General features: G+C 35.4%; 6 protein-coding genes and 1 pseudogene across 7 annotated transcripts; all 7 read right to left on the bottom strand.

Moving 5' to 3' along the window:
- Nucleotides 1–1774: 1774 nt before the first annotated feature.
- Nucleotides 1775–2751, bottom strand: LOC104793169 (LOB domain-containing protein 17 pseudogene; annotated as a pseudogene). The gene is made up of 2 exons (XR_015559561.1): nucleotides 2414–2751; nucleotides 1775–2257 (listed from the first exon to the last, which is right to left on the bottom strand). The product of XR_015559561.1 is annotated as an LOB domain-containing protein 17 pseudogene (transcript).
- Nucleotides 2752–4550: 1799 nt separating this feature from the next.
- On the bottom strand, nucleotides 4551–7530 carry LOC104793170 (uncharacterized). Its single transcript, XM_010519469.3, has 8 exons — nucleotides 7264–7530; nucleotides 6685–7011; nucleotides 6412–6599; nucleotides 5977–6327; nucleotides 5692–5892; nucleotides 5531–5601; nucleotides 5311–5450; nucleotides 4551–5201 (listed from the first exon to the last, which is right to left on the bottom strand). The coding sequence occupies exons 1-8, from the start codon at nucleotides 7301–7303 to the stop codon at nucleotides 4867–4869; spliced, it is 1653 nt and encodes a 550-aa protein (XP_010517771.2). The 5' UTR covers nucleotides 7304–7530; the 3' UTR covers nucleotides 4551–4866.
- A 300-nt stretch (nucleotides 7531–7830) lies between these two features.
- Nucleotides 7831–9399, bottom strand: LOC104793171 (MATH domain and coiled-coil domain-containing protein At2g42470-like). Its single transcript, XM_019246532.2, has 5 exons — nucleotides 9218–9399; nucleotides 9029–9134; nucleotides 8781–8947; nucleotides 8483–8688; nucleotides 7831–8384 (listed from the first exon to the last, which is right to left on the bottom strand). The coding sequence occupies exons 1-5, from the start codon at nucleotides 9243–9245 to the stop codon at nucleotides 7980–7982; spliced, it is 912 nt and encodes a 303-aa protein (XP_019102077.2). The 5' UTR covers nucleotides 9246–9399; the 3' UTR covers nucleotides 7831–7979.
- Nucleotides 9400–9886: 487 nt separating this feature from the next.
- Nucleotides 9887–11484, bottom strand: LOC104699398 (MATH domain and coiled-coil domain-containing protein At2g42465-like). Its single transcript, XM_019246430.2, has 5 exons — nucleotides 11373–11484; nucleotides 11124–11229; nucleotides 10849–11015; nucleotides 10502–10695; nucleotides 9887–10427 (listed from the first exon to the last, which is right to left on the bottom strand). Exons 1-5 carry the CDS (start codon nucleotides 11395–11397, stop codon nucleotides 10020–10022), a joined length of 900 nt encoding a protein of 299 aa, XP_019101975.2. The 5' UTR covers nucleotides 11398–11484; the 3' UTR covers nucleotides 9887–10019.
- Nucleotides 11485–12409: 925 nt separating this feature from the next.
- LOC109133380 (MATH domain and coiled-coil domain-containing protein At2g42470-like) lies at nucleotides 12410–13610 on the bottom strand. Its single transcript, XM_019246431.1, has 4 exons — nucleotides 13507–13610; nucleotides 13275–13435; nucleotides 12909–13159; nucleotides 12410–12829 (listed from the first exon to the last, which is right to left on the bottom strand). Exons 1-4 carry the CDS (start codon nucleotides 13608–13610, stop codon nucleotides 12410–12412), a joined length of 936 nt encoding a protein of 311 aa, XP_019101976.1.
- A 1052-nt stretch (nucleotides 13611–14662) lies between these two features.
- Nucleotides 14663–15909, bottom strand: LOC104699399 (MATH domain and coiled-coil domain-containing protein At2g42460-like). Its single transcript, XM_019246432.2, has 4 exons — nucleotides 15803–15909; nucleotides 15514–15674; nucleotides 15189–15394; nucleotides 14663–15097 (listed from the first exon to the last, which is right to left on the bottom strand). Exons 1-4 carry the CDS (start codon nucleotides 15907–15909, stop codon nucleotides 14663–14665), a joined length of 909 nt encoding a protein of 302 aa, XP_019101977.2.
- A 541-nt stretch (nucleotides 15910–16450) lies between these two features.
- Nucleotides 16451–18172, bottom strand: LOC104699400 (MATH domain and coiled-coil domain-containing protein At2g42465-like). The gene is made up of 4 exons (XM_019246506.2): nucleotides 17923–18172; nucleotides 17633–17793; nucleotides 17277–17542; nucleotides 16451–17207 (listed from the first exon to the last, which is right to left on the bottom strand). The coding sequence occupies exons 1-4, from the start codon at nucleotides 18024–18026 to the stop codon at nucleotides 16488–16490; spliced, it is 1251 nt and encodes a 416-aa protein (XP_019102051.1). The 5' UTR covers nucleotides 18027–18172; the 3' UTR covers nucleotides 16451–16487.
- Between the last annotated feature and the right edge of the window lie 82 nt (nucleotides 18173–18254).

Below are 18254 nucleotides of genomic sequence, written 5' to 3' on the forward strand. Positions count from 1 at the left end.
TTCCAATGATAAACGAAACTAGGAGTAGCAAAATAGTCTCGTTTTTATGCGATTTTGATAGTATGAAGTGTTGATGATATGTTATATATTGCGTGTTTAAAAAAATGAGTTTACTCAACAAATTATGTTATCTAGACATGTTAAATTCCATATTTTCAACAAAGAAGAGATGCTATCGGAAGATTCGGTCTCTCTGCACTACATAAGTGTACAACAACAATTCGTATGATGGCATATGATTGTGCAGCTGATGCACTTGATGAATACCTTCGGCTTTCGGAAACCACTGCAATTCAATGCTTGAAATTTTTTGTTGAAGGAGTCATAAATTTATCTGGAGATGAGTATCTAAGGAGATCCACACCGGAAGATTTGCAACGACTACTTGATATTGGAGAGTTTCGGGGATTTCCTGCGATGATAGGAAGCATCGACTGTATGCATTGGGAGTGGAAAAATTGTCCGACCGCATGGAAATGTCAATACACACGTGGATCCGGAAAGCCAACCATTGTTTTAGAAGCTGTAGCGTCACAGGATCTCTAAATATGGCACGCGTTTTTCGGACCTCCAAGTACATTAAACGATATCAATGTCTTTGACCGCTCTCCTGTTTTTGATGATATATTACAAAGTCATGCTCCGAAAATGAATTACATTGTCAACGGCCGGGAGTACAATTTGGCTTACTATCTCACCGATGGTATTTATCCGAAATGGGCTACTTTTATCCAATCTATTCAGATTCCACAATGTCCAAAGGCATCCTAGTTTGCTACATGTCAAGAAGCTGTCCGTAAAAATGTCGAGCGTGCTTTGGAGTCTTGCAAGCTCGCTTCGCCATAGTCAAAAACCCGGCCCTTATCCATGATAAGGAAACAATTGGAAAGATAATGAGAGCGTGTATCATACTTCACAATATGATAGTAGTAGACGAACGAGATGGGTACATGCCGTTTGATCCAACAGAATTCTCACAAGTGGAAGCAAACAAAACTTCACAATTGGACTCCACAATTTCAACTGATATACCATCAAATGTAAGCAATTTGATGACCATGCTGGGCAAGCGGAAGGATATTCGTAATCAACAAAAACATGACCAATTGAAGGAGGATTTGGTTGAGAATATTTGGCAAAAGTTTGGCACAAATCAAGATTATAACTAATCTTTTCCCCATTTATGATTTCTAGTTCTATTTTAATATGCTTTTATGTTTTGTATGTTTAAAAGTTTATGAAATGCAATAATTTTTCATTTTAATAAATCTTAATTGTTTAGATATTTAAACTAATTGTTCTACTTAAATTAATTATATTATAAAAATATTTTTTTTTCAAAAATAAGAACCCTAATAAGAGTCTACCATTGGAATACTATATTATTCAACAACAAAAACTTCTTATTTTGAAAAAGTATACTTTTTAATTAAAAAAAAATATAAGAGCTTCTAACTTAGAGTCTAACCAATGGAGATGCCCTTAGTTTAGATTCCAATAACATAAAAGGCGGACATCATTAGGCCCTAGAATGTCTAAACACACAATTTTCCAACGCAGTAGTCAGTAAGCTAAGCTGCTTAGGGATTTGTTATTTGTGGTTTCCCAATAATTTATTTGACTCCGATCGATATGTAAGCTCAAACTCAAATGGAAACTAAAGCAATAAAAAGACTAAATACTCCTATAAAGTAAAAGTATACTATATTACTAATATATATCGGTTCTTGATCGTGTTCATTCATATCTTCACCAAAAAAAAAAGACATCACGACTACGGGGTGTACTCAAAACTCGCGGACAGCAGATCATTGCCGCCACCGCCATGAAGATGTTGATTAAAAGTGTTCAAATGTTGATCCAATTCAGAATATTTGGAAAATTCACCGATGGTCGAGTTAATTTCTTCACTGCAGCCACTTGAGGAGTTGTAGTAGTAACTCGCTGCCGTGGTATCTCCACCAGCTCCGATGAATGACCTCGTCCCGGTTTGGTTCTGGTGGTAGCACGACGTCGTCATGATATTCTTTAGATCAGAGTAGCGCTCCGTTTCCAAACTTCCATTAATATTTTGATAATTCGAAGTGGTATGATGATGATGATGATGACGAAGATGGAGATCTTGAGGTTCTTGAAGATGTTGAGGCATATAATCTCGATAGCAATTAGAGTTTTCTATGGATTGAGAATCTCTAGCCATCATGCTTTGTGTTGCTTGTTGCTTTAGAATCTCTAGCTGTGTTTGTAAATTCACAACCTATACATAGTACCAAGAAAAAAACTAATTAAGGATCCATATTTACAAATTATATATATATATATATATATATGTCATATCAAAAGTTCAAGATTAGGGTTAATAGAGGAAGTTATTTGTACGTATTGATAGAGGAAGTTATATATATAAATTTACTTGCTGTTGAAGGGAAAATATATGAGAAACGCAGCCATAGATGGGGTCTTGACGGCGAGCTTGAGCTTCATAATAGATTGTAGTAGCGGCTTCGCGTCGATCTTCCACGGGAAGATGAGAGAGCAATTTAGAAGCATTGCTGGCACCAAACACTTGGTGAATGGCTGCAAAATGTGAAGCTCCTTGTTCATAGCAGAAGTATGGGGCAAACACACATTCTTTTATACATTTCCTTCTTAAGAACTTGCATGCTCCACAAGGAGAGCCAGAGCCCGTCATTGTGATGACTATGTGTTACTAAGTAAGTAACTCTTTGATGAATGATGATTAAATTTAACCTTGAGTACCTTTAAGAATGGAGGAGCATTAGCTTAGGGGGAAGTATTATATAGATGTAGATGAAGGTGGGTTTTTTCATATACTACTATTACGTTCTTTAATCAAAACTTGTCTGCTTAGTGGCATACACCTTTCTCATTGTTAATTATCATTAGTTTTTCTTGAATTTTTGTTAAGATAATTAATCTACAATGGATTTGGATTTTTTTTTTTTTTGATGAAACTTGACTGAGACCGCTTAACCTCTGCATTAATCAATGGATGCATTTAATTTGTGTAACTTATATAAGTTATAACCAATGAGCAACGAAAGGTATTTTTTCAAAGAAGGAGCCAAAACTATAGTAGAGACAACATATGGTATGTGTCACACTCACACAAACTTAATTTTCTTAAGTAGTGTTCATTATAATGTTTCTAATTTTACGTCATACTTGTTATCTAATATATAATCTAGTTCAAAATTAAGCTTTTCTCTCATTGTATGGAACTATGGATCGACAACCCTGACCCACACACAACAGATTGCAAATTTAAAACGTAATTTTTTGTTGTCAACAAAACCATTATATCTTTCTTTTGAAGTACTAATTCATGGAGACAACCATTCTACGTACTTAAGATAGATAAGATCAGGTGAATAGTTGAATATTGAGTTTTTAAATGGATGGACAAGAAAGTACCCTGAAAGAGATGTTCTTGGTTTATTCTAGATATATATATTCGAAATTAATTACTATTTCCTTGTTAAAGGTTACAATATCAAATTACTTACGTCGTTCTTAATATAATTGGGTTAGTTTAATATTTTCTTGTTAAAGTGGGTTGTTTAATATTATTTGCATATAAGAAATTGGTTGGGCGAGTGTACTTTAGTTTGAACGAGGACAAAATTTCAAAGTCTAAACCTCAATATAAGGGAATGGTTTAATTTTGTTTCTCATAAGATCATAAGGGAATGCAAGTTCCGGACACACCAACTTTTGTTTCTCATTAGATCCTACATATTACGTCACAAAGCAATGGAACTACCATGGATTATGGAACGTCATCTTAAGTATACGAAACATAATTTAGTGTTCCACTTCTTTCATAATCCGATTTGTATGTACGTCGAGTTCATCCAGTTGGTCGATAAAGCCTCCACTACCCACCATTAATTCGTTTACTTGAGAGCTCTATCGGCTAAACTCTACTAATATAATTAACGACTATGCGTAGTCTTAAAATTCGTTTACATGTGTCATGTGCTTAGTTCCAATATAAACAATAGAAACCATAACATGTTTTTTTCTAAGTTACTTTGACAGAAAATTAAACAAATAATCAATAATGAGTTATCGGGAAAAAGTAATAGTAATTTATTAGCTTACAAAGGGATTATAATAGAAAGACATGGAGACAAGAAGCGGCGGCTAAGGGAAAGACATTGAAAACTACCACATATAGTAAATGGAAACGCTAAAGACGACGTTACTACATCACTTTCTAATCTTGTGGGGGTCTATGCATTGCTATTAACCTAAAGTGCCTATAACTACATTAAGTAGCCACCAATCAGTGACTAAATCAAAATTATATAATTCATTCTTTGCTTTCTTCGCTTAATTATGAACAGTAATTTGAGCCAAATTTTTTTTGTTTCAACGACTTTTATAATGTAGAAAAGCACGAATAAGACGTACTTGTTTGGGATCAGTGGAGTGAATAGTGAGGTCCGACAAATTAGAGAATCGTGTAGCAACGGGGTTAAGAGGAAAAGGTTTTATAATGTTAAGCTTATGACACTATACAATCATGCGAGGACTTTATGCAATGTATTATACAACAGTTAAACAAAAAAATAAAGCAATCCAAATCGGCTTTAAACTATACAATTGTCTCATGGGGTAGGAATGTATGATGCATAACAGTTTGCTAAACACAAACCAACATTAATGATCTATTCTTACATATAAAAAAAGTAGAACCAATCACAGCCAGCTTGCCATCAATCCTTCAAAGTTTCTAAGAAACAAAAATCTCTTCATGCTGGTGATAAACTGGTCACTTATTCTTAAAATGTTTGCAGACGAACAAAAACATTACGTTCAACCTAGAGATGAGACTCCATTTCATTTGCATCTCTTCTTGAAGATGTTTTCGTCGATGAAACTGGGAAATCCTTTCAGCACATCTCGCAGAGCGTAGTAATGGCTATCACATTTATGGTCTGTAATGAAATTACCTGAAAGAAGTATCCTCTGAAAATGTTGTCCTGGATCTCTCTTCCATAGACTAAAGTACTCTACTTGTTTTCCTCCTGCACTTTTCGGATTCCCTCTTAGGTTCCTCATTAGATAGTAAACATCGCCCGGTACATATAACTCCTCTGGCACTTTAACAATATCTTTAGTGGTAGTTTCAGAGATTAAAGTTTCAGACTGGTTGTTCTTGGATGATGGGATTTCTGGTAAGAATCAAGAAAGATGAGATTCATGAAGCGTTAAGTACGTAATTAAGACTTCTAGTGATACACAGAATTACACAAAAGAATCGCGTGTTCAAGTAGTAGTTACCAGGAAGTTCTTTCTTGTTTCCAAAGTTGGCATAATCAGAAACTTTTCGAGCTACGTCTTGCACAGAGGTGACAACTTGTTTAGCGTTTGTAACCAAATCTAGTACGCTCTTCCATTCTTCCTTCTCGATTACACTCGTCCTGGATTTACAAATGCACAGCAGTAAACAAACTAATTGTAGAAGGGCAATAAAGTTTCAAGAAGAGAAATATTTGTTTACCAATCTGTCTGAAGGATCTCATTCCTCAATCTGGCTAGAGAAGCTGTACTTAGTCTAGGTATAATATCATCCTGTAATTGGTGGAAATGCTGTGAGTTCCAAAGATTAGAGTAACCTCAGCAAAGTTTGATCAAGAAAAGAGAGTTCTTTTTTGTTCTGACCTGCATTACAATAGTTGTTACAAACTCAGAGCAGTTCTCTGCAAGGTCTTTGGAAACACAAGGAGGTGTTGCATACCCAACGGCTGAAATACTCTCAGCATCAAATCCCAATTCTTCCCTTGGCATTTTCCTGAGCATTATCGCCATTAGCGAAGCTATAGCTCCACCGAGAGAATGGCCAACAAGCCTTAGCTTGTATCCCTATGGATCGTTCATTGCAATATAAATCCATCCTTCTCATGTCTCACAAACAAAAGAATTAAGTAACAATGATTATATCATCACCTCATATTTCTCTAAGCATCTTCGTATGGTTTGCAATTCGTGGTTAAGGAACCATCGTGCAGACTCAGCGGTTCCAAAGTGTGTTGAGTAGCCTTCAAAAGTGACCTCTTCATCGCTTGAAGAGACAATATCAGTGATAAGATCATAAATTGTATGTGTCCCACGTATCCCAAAAACAACAAGTTTCCTTCGATGATCAACTCCTATGTAATAACCAGGCCTCATAACACTTGAATCTTTCACAAATTTAAGAATGTTATTCTCACGAAGCATTGTGTTCTTTGCAAGACCAGTCACACTATCCCTGTAACAACCTTTCGCTAACTCGGCATTGTATATGAGATCATAAACCTGAAAAACAATAGAGCTACTTAGAATTTGGTAAAAAAGGGAAGTTATCATCAACATGAAAATAAACAGAATTAATGTTCTTACTGTAGACTCTGAAACAACTTCTACACCCTTGACGTCCTCAAATGGAGACAAGGATGCTTGTCTAAGATATATAAGATAGAGACCAATTGTAAGATCACCAAGAGTCCAACCTTCAATCCCGAGCTTACTCCTCTGAATACTAGCAATGATCTCAGACAGAGATCGAGTACCAGGCGGTGACTTCTCTCCTAGAAAAAAACACACATCAAACATTGCCTCGAGCATTATGGTTTTAAAAAAAGCAGAGTGAATGCAACCATATATAATAAAGACCTGTTGGAAGAGCCCATCTACGCAATTGCATAGCTGGCTCAAGTGCTTTTGTGAGCCAAGCTAGGTCCAGTTTCCACTTCCCATCACCTGTATCTTCATCACTAGAGCCATCACTGTCGACTCCTGGTTCAAATCGTCTTATATCCTCTAATCCAGACTTCGAAGAAGCTCTACTAGGGGTTCTCTTCTCTGCTCCCTGTCCCTGTTCTTCTAACTCCTTCTCTACCTTGCCTGATTCTGATACGTGCGACTGAAATCGTTTGATAACATTGTAAACAACTCCTTGATATAATCCACGTCTCTTCTTGAACGGTGAGCCTTCTACAACTGAACAAAGGCTGAAACTTGTCAAGAATCATTACTATAATTTCAAAAATTTCATATATAATATAAATCAATTCTCAAGCTAAAATCTTATTAGAGTAACCATAGAGTAATAAAGCGAGAACAAAGCTAAGTCTCATCAATTCAATATTCTTATTCACCAGTGATATCTCAGTGTTTCTACACACACACTCTATCGGATTATACTATAAAAGACTTGAAATTTCCAACAAGTAAAGAGTAATTAGAGCTTACATAAGTTCCATAGACGCCGGTTCAATGCTCTGCTAGCCATTGGCGAGCTCAGAATTGGCTTTCTCCGGTTAAAAATATATATAAAAAATCCTCCTTTCGAAGCCGACGGCGGAGGAGAGAAAAAACTCTTAAGTAACTGAAACTTCGAAGAAACGGCGGAGCATTAAGTCGGAGATGATCGGCCGAGCAAATCGGAAAAGCCAAAACCGGAGGAAAAGCACACCGACTGGATTAATTGACTTTTATTCAGTAACGAGTTATGGGCTTAATTGGGCCTTTTCTTATAAATTCAGTAACTATTTATGGGCTTATTTGGGCCTTTCTTTTTAGTCCAGTACTTTAATGGACTCTGTTCTGACATTAGGGTTTCGATGATGGCATCGACCTTTGTATTAGCCTCTATCTAATCTTTCTCTTCCTCCATTGTTGGAATCAGAAGTCTTAACCAAACTTCTGAGTACTTTTTTTTTTTTAAAGAGGATTATGCAAGAACAGAGGATTTCCTCTGTTTTCTTTTATAGAGGGAGGAGAAAAGAAAAACAGAACTTTTAATCTCTTTAGACGAAGTTTAGTGAACAAACCAAATCTTTAAATAGTTTAAGTAACAAAACCAAATCTGTCATTATTACTTTAGAACATAACGGTCGCGTTAATTCAGACACTTTGGAACCATGAATATACCATACGAACTTAAAAAAAAAACTTTTATTTTGACATCAAACAATGTCGTCAAACGGCAAGAGTTTAGCATAAGCAGCAGCCTTAGCCTTCTCCTTGTTCAGTTCAACTTTGAGATTCCACAAAGTCAGCTCCAGACTGTTGATTTGTTCTTCCATTTCTTTGACCCGAGAACCATCATCAGTTGCATTCTTACTCTTCCAGGCCACTTCCTTGAGCTTTTCCTTTAACCAATCTAGCTTGAAGCCTGCTTCCGTTAGCTCTTTCAAATTGCGCATAGCCTTTATTACGTCAGCATTCGAAAAGCTCTGTGGAGGCTTACGCAGTGTCTCGATGAGGCTGAGGAGGACATCCATGTATGCTGTCTTCACTACTTGGTTCGTCGGTTTGACATCTACTGCAATGTCAGGGTGCTTTGCGAAAATCTTGCTCACTAAAACACCCTGCCAACGAGAAAGTTGCATGGTAAATCATATATTCTATGTCAAAAATGTTTCGATTACTCTTAAAAAAACAAAACATTGTTTTCCTTAACATATACCTTAGTATAATGAACTTCGAAACCATTGAGATCTAACATCCCCTTCCTAGTTACCTCTTCTACATGAACATCTTCAACCACTTGTACCTCCACTTTAATGATCAGTTTGTCATTCTCTAAAAACTCTTCTTCTTTAAGCTTGCTAAGAGGTAATACTTTGGGATAACCCCAGCCCCGGGCCTCATCACAGAACAAGCTGCCTGCTTCTGTAAGACATAGAGTTTTGTTATTCATTATGATTATATGATTTATAATTATTGTTCTATACAGATTCAAACACGATAGATAGGAACATTACTAGGTGTTCCAAATGTCTTGAGTTCTTTGCCCGACTGATTCAACAAAACGAAGCGATAACTAACTCTCCTTTTCCATCCAGTTCTAAATGATTTAGTTCTGGCAACATTCATGTACACAGCCAAGTGATCACAGCAATGGTCTCCCATGGGATGAACGGTAACATACCTGAGAAAATAAAAGAAACCTTCGTTTAACTCTACATCTAATATGTTGGATATATATAGTTCCAAATAATTTTTGTTTTACCATTCGCATCCGCCGCATCCGAAGAAGGGAGACGATATCTCAGCTTTCTTCTCCGAGAAGTTATCTATCTCAAACGTGAAACTCGTCTGCTTTTGATTCCTCGCATCTGTTTAAAATAGGCTTTGTTACGTTGTTTTCAGAAAATTAGACATAAAGAAAAAAAAAACTAACAAAACCTCAGCAACATACCTGAGATCTTCTGCATTCGATTCCCCATACCTTATCAAAACGCTTTCTTTAGGCTTTGTTTTTCAAGCTAAAGATAAAATCTTGTAGGGAATTGTGCACTGCTCAGGGGTTTTGTTTCAAGAGACTTTGAGTTTATGTCAAAGAAATACTTGTTTTTATAGATACTAGCTTTTTATTTCTTTGAATTTTCTTGATCATTATAAATGAGTATTTATAGTCCTAAATAAAATTAATTATAAAATATCACATCTATTATGTATGTTGGATACACTCCATAAAAGGTGACAAGTAACAACATATCATTAATAAGATTTTGAATTAGAATTAAGAGAGAATACATTTGCATTTACACACACATATATATTACAATGAATGGGTTAAATAAAAGGGAAATGAATTGAAAAGAAATAAATAGAAGAGAAACACAATTTCTTACATTAAAAATCTTAGATTTTTCTAAAAGATTTTTCTAAATTAATAAGATTTTTTTTTTTTTTTGTTTCCTTTGCTACTTCTCTAATTATTGCCTTCTCTCATAATGAACATAAAGATTTATTCTAAAGATAATCCTGGAAGTCGGTCAATATTTAGATGATGAATTTGTCTTTCTTACAAGTTTTATTAAAAACCAGAGATAATATCCAACAAAGTGAAATAAGGAGCCCCAAAAATATAACGAAACTTCATCTTAGAGAAAAGATTAATGAAATAAGGAGCCCCAAAAATATAACAAATTAATGATTAACTTATGAGTGTTTTACTAACCAAAAAATAAAATAAAGGGAAAAACTTAATTTTCACATCAAAGAATGTCGTCAAGCGACAAAAGTCTAGCATTATCAACAGCAGATTTAGCCTTCTCACTTTTCAGTTCAACTTTTAGATTCGACAAAGTCAGCTCCAGATTCTTGATACGTTCCTCCACTTCTTCAACCTGACAACCACCAGCAAATGCATTCTTTCTCTTCAAGGAAACCTCCTCAAGCTTTGTCTTTAACCAATCTAGCTTGAATCCTGCTTCCGTTAGGTCGTTCAACTCGTTTTGAGCGTCTTCTAGCTCAGTCTTAGAAAGGCCCTGTGGAGGCTTGCGCAGTTTCTGGATAAGGCCGAGGAGGACAATCATGTATGCTGTCTTCAACGTTGGGCTTTTTGGTTTGAAATCTACTGCAATGTCCGGGTGCTTTTCGAAAATCTTGCTCACTGTCTGAACCTGCCAACGAGAAAGGTATATATATAGATCATACTTAAGCAACAAGAAATCGTGAAGCTTCTTAATTAGCATACCTGAGTTAATGGAACCTCGAACGTTTCGACTTCGGACATCTCCCGCCCAGTTAAATATGCTACTTCAACTACTTTTACTTCTACTTTGACAATCAGTTTGTCGTTCTCCAGACATCCCATTCCTTTAAGCATGCTAAGAGGAAGTATGCCAACACCCTTGGCTGGCGTATAACCGCTGAACAAGGTTGATGTGTCTGTAAGACAAAAACAAAATATATATACTTATCGTCTTCATAAATGAGATATATGATGTCCAACAAAAAAAAAAAAAAAAAAAAAAATATGATGTTACTTTTCTCATAAATATCCTAACTACATATGGAAGATATGATCATTTAATTTATTACCAATTGTTTTGTAGAAAACTTTTCCGAACTGGTTTAAAATAATGAAGCGAAAATTAGCTCTCCTTTTCCATCCAGAATATATGCTTGATGAATAAGGATTCTCAACGGCCAAGTACAGCCACAAGCGATTATCATATTTGCTATTTTTGGGATAAACTTCAACATACCTGAGAAGATAAGAAAGAAAAACAAGCAAAGAGTAGGGAACTCCTTTTCAGTGCTAAATGATCAAATAGAAATTTCTGTAACCTAAATATTTGATTCTACTCGCTTACCATTCGCATTGACCGCTTAAGAACGTAGGGGACCTAATCGAAGCTTTCCTATGGGAGAAGTTATCTATCATAAACGTGTAACTCGTTTCCAACTGTTCACCCAAATCTGTTCAAAACGCTTTAATTTTTAGCCTCTTGGGATTTTCTTTGAGGAACAAAGCCACAAACATAATTCTCATAAACTTGTTTGGTACGTACTCTTAGAGAATAAAAAGCAAACAAAAGAAGTCAGGAGAAACTATGACATACCTGAGACACTCATCTCATTCCCCATATCTTGAAAAAAGCTTTCTTAATTAGACTTCGTTTGTCAAGCAAAAGACAAAATTCTTGCAGCGAAATTTTGTAACAAGAATTCTGTGAGCTGTGCTCAGCGAAAACCCTATTTATATACACCGCTAATTATGGGCATGGGCAGAGCCAATATAGGATCATGTGGGTCAAATGACCTGGTAAATTTTTAAAACTGGTTAAATTTTTAAAGAAAAAATCAAATTGACCCTCGTAAAATAGCACAATTGACCCTTATAAAAAAATTTAACAACATAATTGACACCTTAAAATTTATTTTGACCCTGGTAAACTAATTTCCTAGTTCTGCCACTGATTATGGGCCTAATTTCACATAATAAAAATGTAGGATATAATCGTGCATGGGAATTAATTTGTGAAATTCAGTATATTTTATATTAATTACATGTATTATTTGGGATAAGTTTATATCATTTATGATAAGGTCTAGTATACCTAATTTCTATGGGGTTTGGGTTTATCTCCTATTATGTAAAACGTACGTTGTGAACTTTTCTTGATAAAGGCAAGATTGTTTCCATAACAGTTTTAAAATTAGAAGAGACTTAGCGTCGTAATATGTAGAAAGTATATGTCAATCTACCTTTTACAAATTGGCTTTTAGTTAGAAATTAAATGATGTGCATAGCGTAAGTAAAATTTATTGTTGATCCTATAGTGGGATTCAGTACGTTCCAGCCATCTCCTAAAAAAAGCAAGGTGTTAAAAACAGATACTTAAAGTTAGAAAAGACGTAGCGTAGTAGATAAAAGACATGACCAATTCCTCACGATTATATAAATTTATGTTTAGCTGTAAAAAAATGGATAATATTATGTAGTTTAAAGTTTAAACCAGGCAATGAAAGACTATTTGTGAATGGATGTCCATCTTGAACAAACATCTCAGATGTGACCGCTTGAAGAAGATGAAACATATGCATGTTTGACTAAACAAATGATGATGACTAAACAAATCCCAGAGATATTTGTGGATCAAATTTGATAATTACGACTTCCAACAATGTCGTCAAACGACAAAATCTCAGTAAATTTGGTCTTTTTCTCCTTGTTCAGTTCAACCTTGAGATCCGACAAAGTCAGCTCCAGATTCTTGATGCGTGCCTCAAGTTCTTCCACACGATAACTATTAGCAGTTGCATTCTTCCTCTCCAAGGAAACCTCGTCCAGCTTTGCCTCTAACCAATCCAGCTTGAAACCTGCTTCAGTTAACTCGTTCAACTCATTACGAGCGTTACTTAGCTCAGTCTCAGAGAAGCTTAGTGGAGGCTTGCACAGTGTCTCGATGAGGCTGAGAAGAAGATTCATGTACGCTGTCTTCACTCCTTTGTCCTTTGGTCTGAAACATTCTGCAAAGTCCATGTGATTTACGAAAATCTTGCTCACTGATGCCAACTGGCAACAAGAAAAGTCATATATAAAAATCAAAATCATATTTAACAACAAGATTCCGCAAGCTCATAAACATACATACCTGAGTGTAAAGAATCGGGAAACCATTAAAATCTAACATCTCCTTCCCAGTTAACTCTTCTTCATGAACATCTTCAACTACTTTTATTTCGACTTGAATGATCAGTTTGTCCTGACCCCAGCCTGAGAACTGACTAGAGGAGAAGCTTGGTTTCTTCTTCTCAAAATACCCTTCTTCTTGAAGCTTGACAACAGGCAATACTTTGGGATAACCCCAGCCTGGGACCACAGCACAGAACAAGTCGCATGCTTCTGTAATACAAAAACAAAATTAGATTTCTCAACCTTTCTTTTTCGGTGGTTGAAGATATAAGTTAACCTTGTGCACACAAAAAAAAAGAAAAGAAGAAGAAGATAAGTTAATAACCAGTTGTTCTTTTGAGCTCTCTGAGCGATTGATTCAGCACAGTGAATGAATAATTAGCTCTTATTTTCCATCCAGTTCGTAATGAATCATGATTTGCAACGTGGAGATACACAGACAAGTAGTCTTCAATAGGGCATCCCTTTGGGTGAACTGTAATGAACCTGATAAAGAAATATACGAAGTTATTGTTGAATCTAGTAAACTAAAAGAAGTGATTCTTTCTCGTTTTTACCATTCACATCCGCCGCTTATGAATATAGGAGACGATATTTCAGCTTTCTTCTCCGAGAAGTTATCTATCTCAAACCTGAAACTTGTCTTCTCATAATTCTCCATATCTCGCAAAATTTTGTTTTTTGATATCTTAACAGTAAACACGTTGACATGAACCCTTCTCCTCTATTTATAGAAGAAACGAGAACAAAACCAAACTTAATTAATGTAACCTGAAAATTAAATTGAAAAACAAAAAAAAATCAAAATTTAAGCAATAATTGACCAAATCAAATTATTCCTCTATAATAATCTAACAGCATTTCTGAAGAAATTTAATTAACTATATTTGTTTTTATATAAATTAATAGTATATGATAAATTTATTTAATGCCAGACTACGTAGGGCTGCAATTTTTGCTTTTGTAAGGCCTTTAAAAAATCCCATGTTGGTATCTTCCTGTACAAGTCAAAAACCCCTTTTATAGGGCTTGGTTGAGAAACAGAGGAAGTTCTCTGTTTTGCTACAGAGGAGAATAAAAAAAACACAAATTCACAACATTTAGAGAAACAAAGAGACCGGAAAATTAAAACTTAATAACTGAACATGCTTTTTTCCATATGACACCTTTGTTGCAAGGAAACTCTGTTTTGGTTTCGTAGTGAAACGACCAACATAGTAATGCCAAATTCCAAAGATATTTATGATTACTAATTAGAGCTTCAATGTTTATATCAGTAATTTGTAATGTGTTTTTCATATCTGTGTGATGAGTATAGTTTAGCACTTTTTAGTAGTATGCAACAAAGGCGTTGCAAAGTTAGCACTTTTAAAGTGGTTTCTACAAAATACAATGCTCTTGTTACTTCTGCTGAGCCGAGATCTCGTTCTCCTATTTTACTTCATTCATATTAATCGACATACAGGCAGGGTATTCTGCACCTGCAGCTCGCTTCTCTGTTTTATCATAATTAAAACATTTTTCTTTAACTATTCGGATTCTTGAGATTGAGATTTGAGAAAAAAAACATACTCAAAGACTTCTGACGCAAGGCTTAGGAAAACACATTAACACATGAACTTAAATATATTCTAAAGAAAAACTTAAAAAGGAGAATGTGAAGAAGGAAACGATGAACATGTATTATTGTCTTCCAGCCTGTTTTTTATTTTCTTAATCCGATCTTTTCCGTCGAATCAGATTACTCTTAGTTGTCGTAAAGGAAACATCATCGTTCAGCGAGACAAAATTAGGTTCAGTATAAGACTTGGCTTTCTCCTTGTCCAGTTCAAGTTCAAGATTCTTAACCTTTTCCTCGAGTTCTTGGACCCGAGCCGCATCAGCATCAAGTTTTTTCTTCCTCTCCGAAGAAACCTCATCAAGCTTTGACTTCAACCAGTCCACCTTAAAGCCCACTCCCATTAGATCAATTAATTTGCTGTAAGCCTTAACTAGTTCAGTCTCTGTGAAACTTTCTGGAGGCTGGTTTACTGTCTTGATTAGGCCGAGGAGATTCTTCATGTATGCTGTCCTCACCGCTTTGGCTTTTGGTTTGATATCTACCGCAAATTTTGGGTACTTTGCGAAAATCTGGCTCACTGAAGTAACCTGCCAACAACAACAAAAATATGTAATTATGTCAACCAAATCCAAACTTAGGTTGCATCTTCTAAAAATACCTGGGGGATTCTTAACTTACTTGAGAAGAAAAAACATTGAAACCTCTGAAATCGACCATCTCCTTCCTAGTTTCATCTCCTTGATGAACAACTTCAGTAACTCTAGTGTATACTTTAATGATTAGTGTGTTGTTCTCCAACAACTCTTTATCCTGTAACTTGTTAAGAGGTAATGCTGCTCGAAAACCCCAGCCAAGTATCTCAGAGTCAAAAAATCCACATCGTTCTGTAAAACAATCGAAAGATAAATTAATTCTTAATCTTTGTTTTTCCTCTTTATCATTGAGATATATTTATATAGGTCCTGCTTCTTAACAATCAAACTTGGAAAATAAGTTATCTTACCAGATGTTCTATGGACCTCTTTGCCTGATTGATTCAACATAATGAAGTGCAAACTGGCTCGTCTTTTCCATCCAGGTTGCAATGACTTAGGGTTCGCAACGCACAGATACAAAGACAAGTAATCTTCAAAGCCATCTCCCTTGGGACGAACTAGAACACACCTAAGAGAAAGAAAAAAAAAACCTGATTAAACCCTACTTAATTAGGGATACGTACAAGTTTAATTCTTTGTAGAACCTAGACAGTTGGGTTTAAGAAAGCTAATTGATTTAGTTCTTCTAGGTTTTACCATTCGCAGCCTCCGCTTGAGAACACAGTAGACTCTATTGGAAATTTCCTTACGGAGAAGTTGTCTATCTCCCATGTAAAAGTCTTCTGCAACTCCGTCTCATTCATCTCAAAGAGCTTTCTTATTTTTAAGGTTTGGTTCTTCCGATCCAGCTGTGAGGGAATAGAGAGTAGAGACTTGTTTGATTCTTGATATAGGACGGACGTTCATACGTCAATCACATTTTTATATATATCAGAAGCCAAAGAAAAAACACTTTTATAGTTCCAATTTCCTATTTTAAAATGGGAATTAAACAAAATCTAAAAGGGTGTATTCAACCTGAAATTGTCAATAATTTGATTTTGAATAATTTTTAAAATCTAATTAAAAATTATTGACAAATAATTAAAAATCCCATTTAAACCCCCGTTTATAGTTCAATGGGAGTTTTTTTCCCAATAAGAGTGAATATTTTTAAGTATTTCTTCAATCTCCAATTCAATAGTATTATATATATTTTTGAATCTTTTTTTATATGATTTGAATAACATGATTTAAATGACAAATAATTCCAAATACTTGATTTCAAGAGGCCTATGCAGAATGTGGTAAACAGAATCAATGTCTAAACAGAGTAATGTAAGTTTATATACTAAGTTTTACTTATTTTCTATGAAGAGCAAAACAGAGAATGTAATATCTTTCAGTTTATTCTTTTATAAACATTTGTCTTCTGCTGAATTCCTAGACAGTTAGTATTTGAAAATAAATCATCATCATCATCTTCCCACGACAAAACATTAGTACCAGGACTTTCTCTATTCTGATTCAATTCAACTTTAAGATCAGACAAAGCCTCTTCCAATGACAAAACTTTAGCAGCAGCACTACTAGATTTGGCTTTCTCCTTTTCCAGTTCAACTTTGAGATCAGAATACGTCTCCTTCAACAGAAAAAATTTATCAGTAGCAGTAGCAGTTTTTGCCTTCTCCTTACCCAGTTCAATTTTGAGATCAGACAATGTATCCTGCAATAACAAAATTGTAGCAGCATCACTAGTAGATTTGGCCTTCTCCATGTCCAGTTCAGCTTTGAGATCTAACACAGTTAACTCAAGATTCTTGACGTGTTCCTCAAGCTGTTGAATCCTACACCCATCAGCATTTGCTTTCTTCCACTCCACGGAAAACTCCTCAAGTTTTGTCTTCAACCACTCCACCTTGAAACCTACTTCCGTCAGCTCGGTCAATTCGCTATGAACATTGGTAAGCTCAGTCTCTGAGATACTCTGTGGCGGCTTTCCCATTGTCTCAATGACCCTAAGAAGGACATTCATGTATTCTGTCTTCACTACTTGGTTCTTTGATCTGATATCTACTGCTATATCTGGATGCTCATCCAATACTTGCCTCACTGAAGTAACCTGCCAAAACTTAAAGTTTGAATCTTGTGTGGTTTTTGATTAATCAGAAAGATCAAAAACGCAACTCACCTGAGAAGAAAGAACCTGAAAACCATTGACATCAACAGTGTCCTTCTCAGACTTATCTGGATACGCTAAGCAGCTTTGTAAGAGCTTATTAGTGAATGAAGCTGGAAACATATGATATCCTTCAACAACTTCAACAACTTTAATATAGATTTCAATGTTGAATCTGTCATTATCCAAAAAGATTTTGTCCGCAAGCTTTCTCCGAGGCAACGTCTGTGGAAAACCCCAGCTTAGTGAGTCAGCGCAAAACCATTGATCACCTATTTCTGTTAAAATACAAAAAAAAAAACAAAAGGGTAAATCTTAAGGCTTCTTCATCTTCAATCAGCTTGAAATGTTGTGTATAGTGAAACTACCAGGTGTTTTATGGAGTTCTCTGCCGGATTGATTCAGCAAAACAAAGTAAAAATTAGCTTTCCTTTTCCAGTTAATTCCAAGTGATTTAGGGTCATCAGGGGACAGGAACAGAGACAAGTAATTATCATCACCACTGCCCTTGGGATAAACTTTTATAATCCTATATATATATAAGAAAAGAACAAAAAGATTCAAGATTAAACTGAAGTGCTTAGCGAGTTTTTACGAAAAACATTATTGGCGAATACAGAGAATCAAATTGAGCAAGCTAAAGAGTGACTCTGTTTACCAATCGCAACCACCGCTTGGGAACGGAGGAGAGTTTATTGGAGAACTCTTTTGGGAGAAATTGGTTACCGTCAAAGTTAAAGCCTTGCGGAACTGCGTCCCCATCTGTTAGGTTTTTAGGGTTTTGGTACTTCCTTGAGGGAGGAAGAAACGCTTTTGAGATATATTTGTTTGATCCTTGAATCCGAAGGCGAAGATATCTATCTAAGCACAGATGAATAAATCTGATTAGTGTGACAAATGGAGACCTTAATAAAATAAACAAGATAATCCTCTTATCTACTAAAAAGCTAATTTTAAAAAAAAACAATTAATCTAATTTTTTTTACAGTC

The sequence above is a fragment of the Camelina sativa genome, chromosome 6, assembly GCF_030686135.1.
Source record: "Camelina sativa cultivar CO46 ecotype springtype chromosome 6, ASM3068613v1".
NCBI lineage: Eukaryota > Viridiplantae > Streptophyta > Magnoliopsida > Brassicales > Brassicaceae > Camelina > Camelina sativa.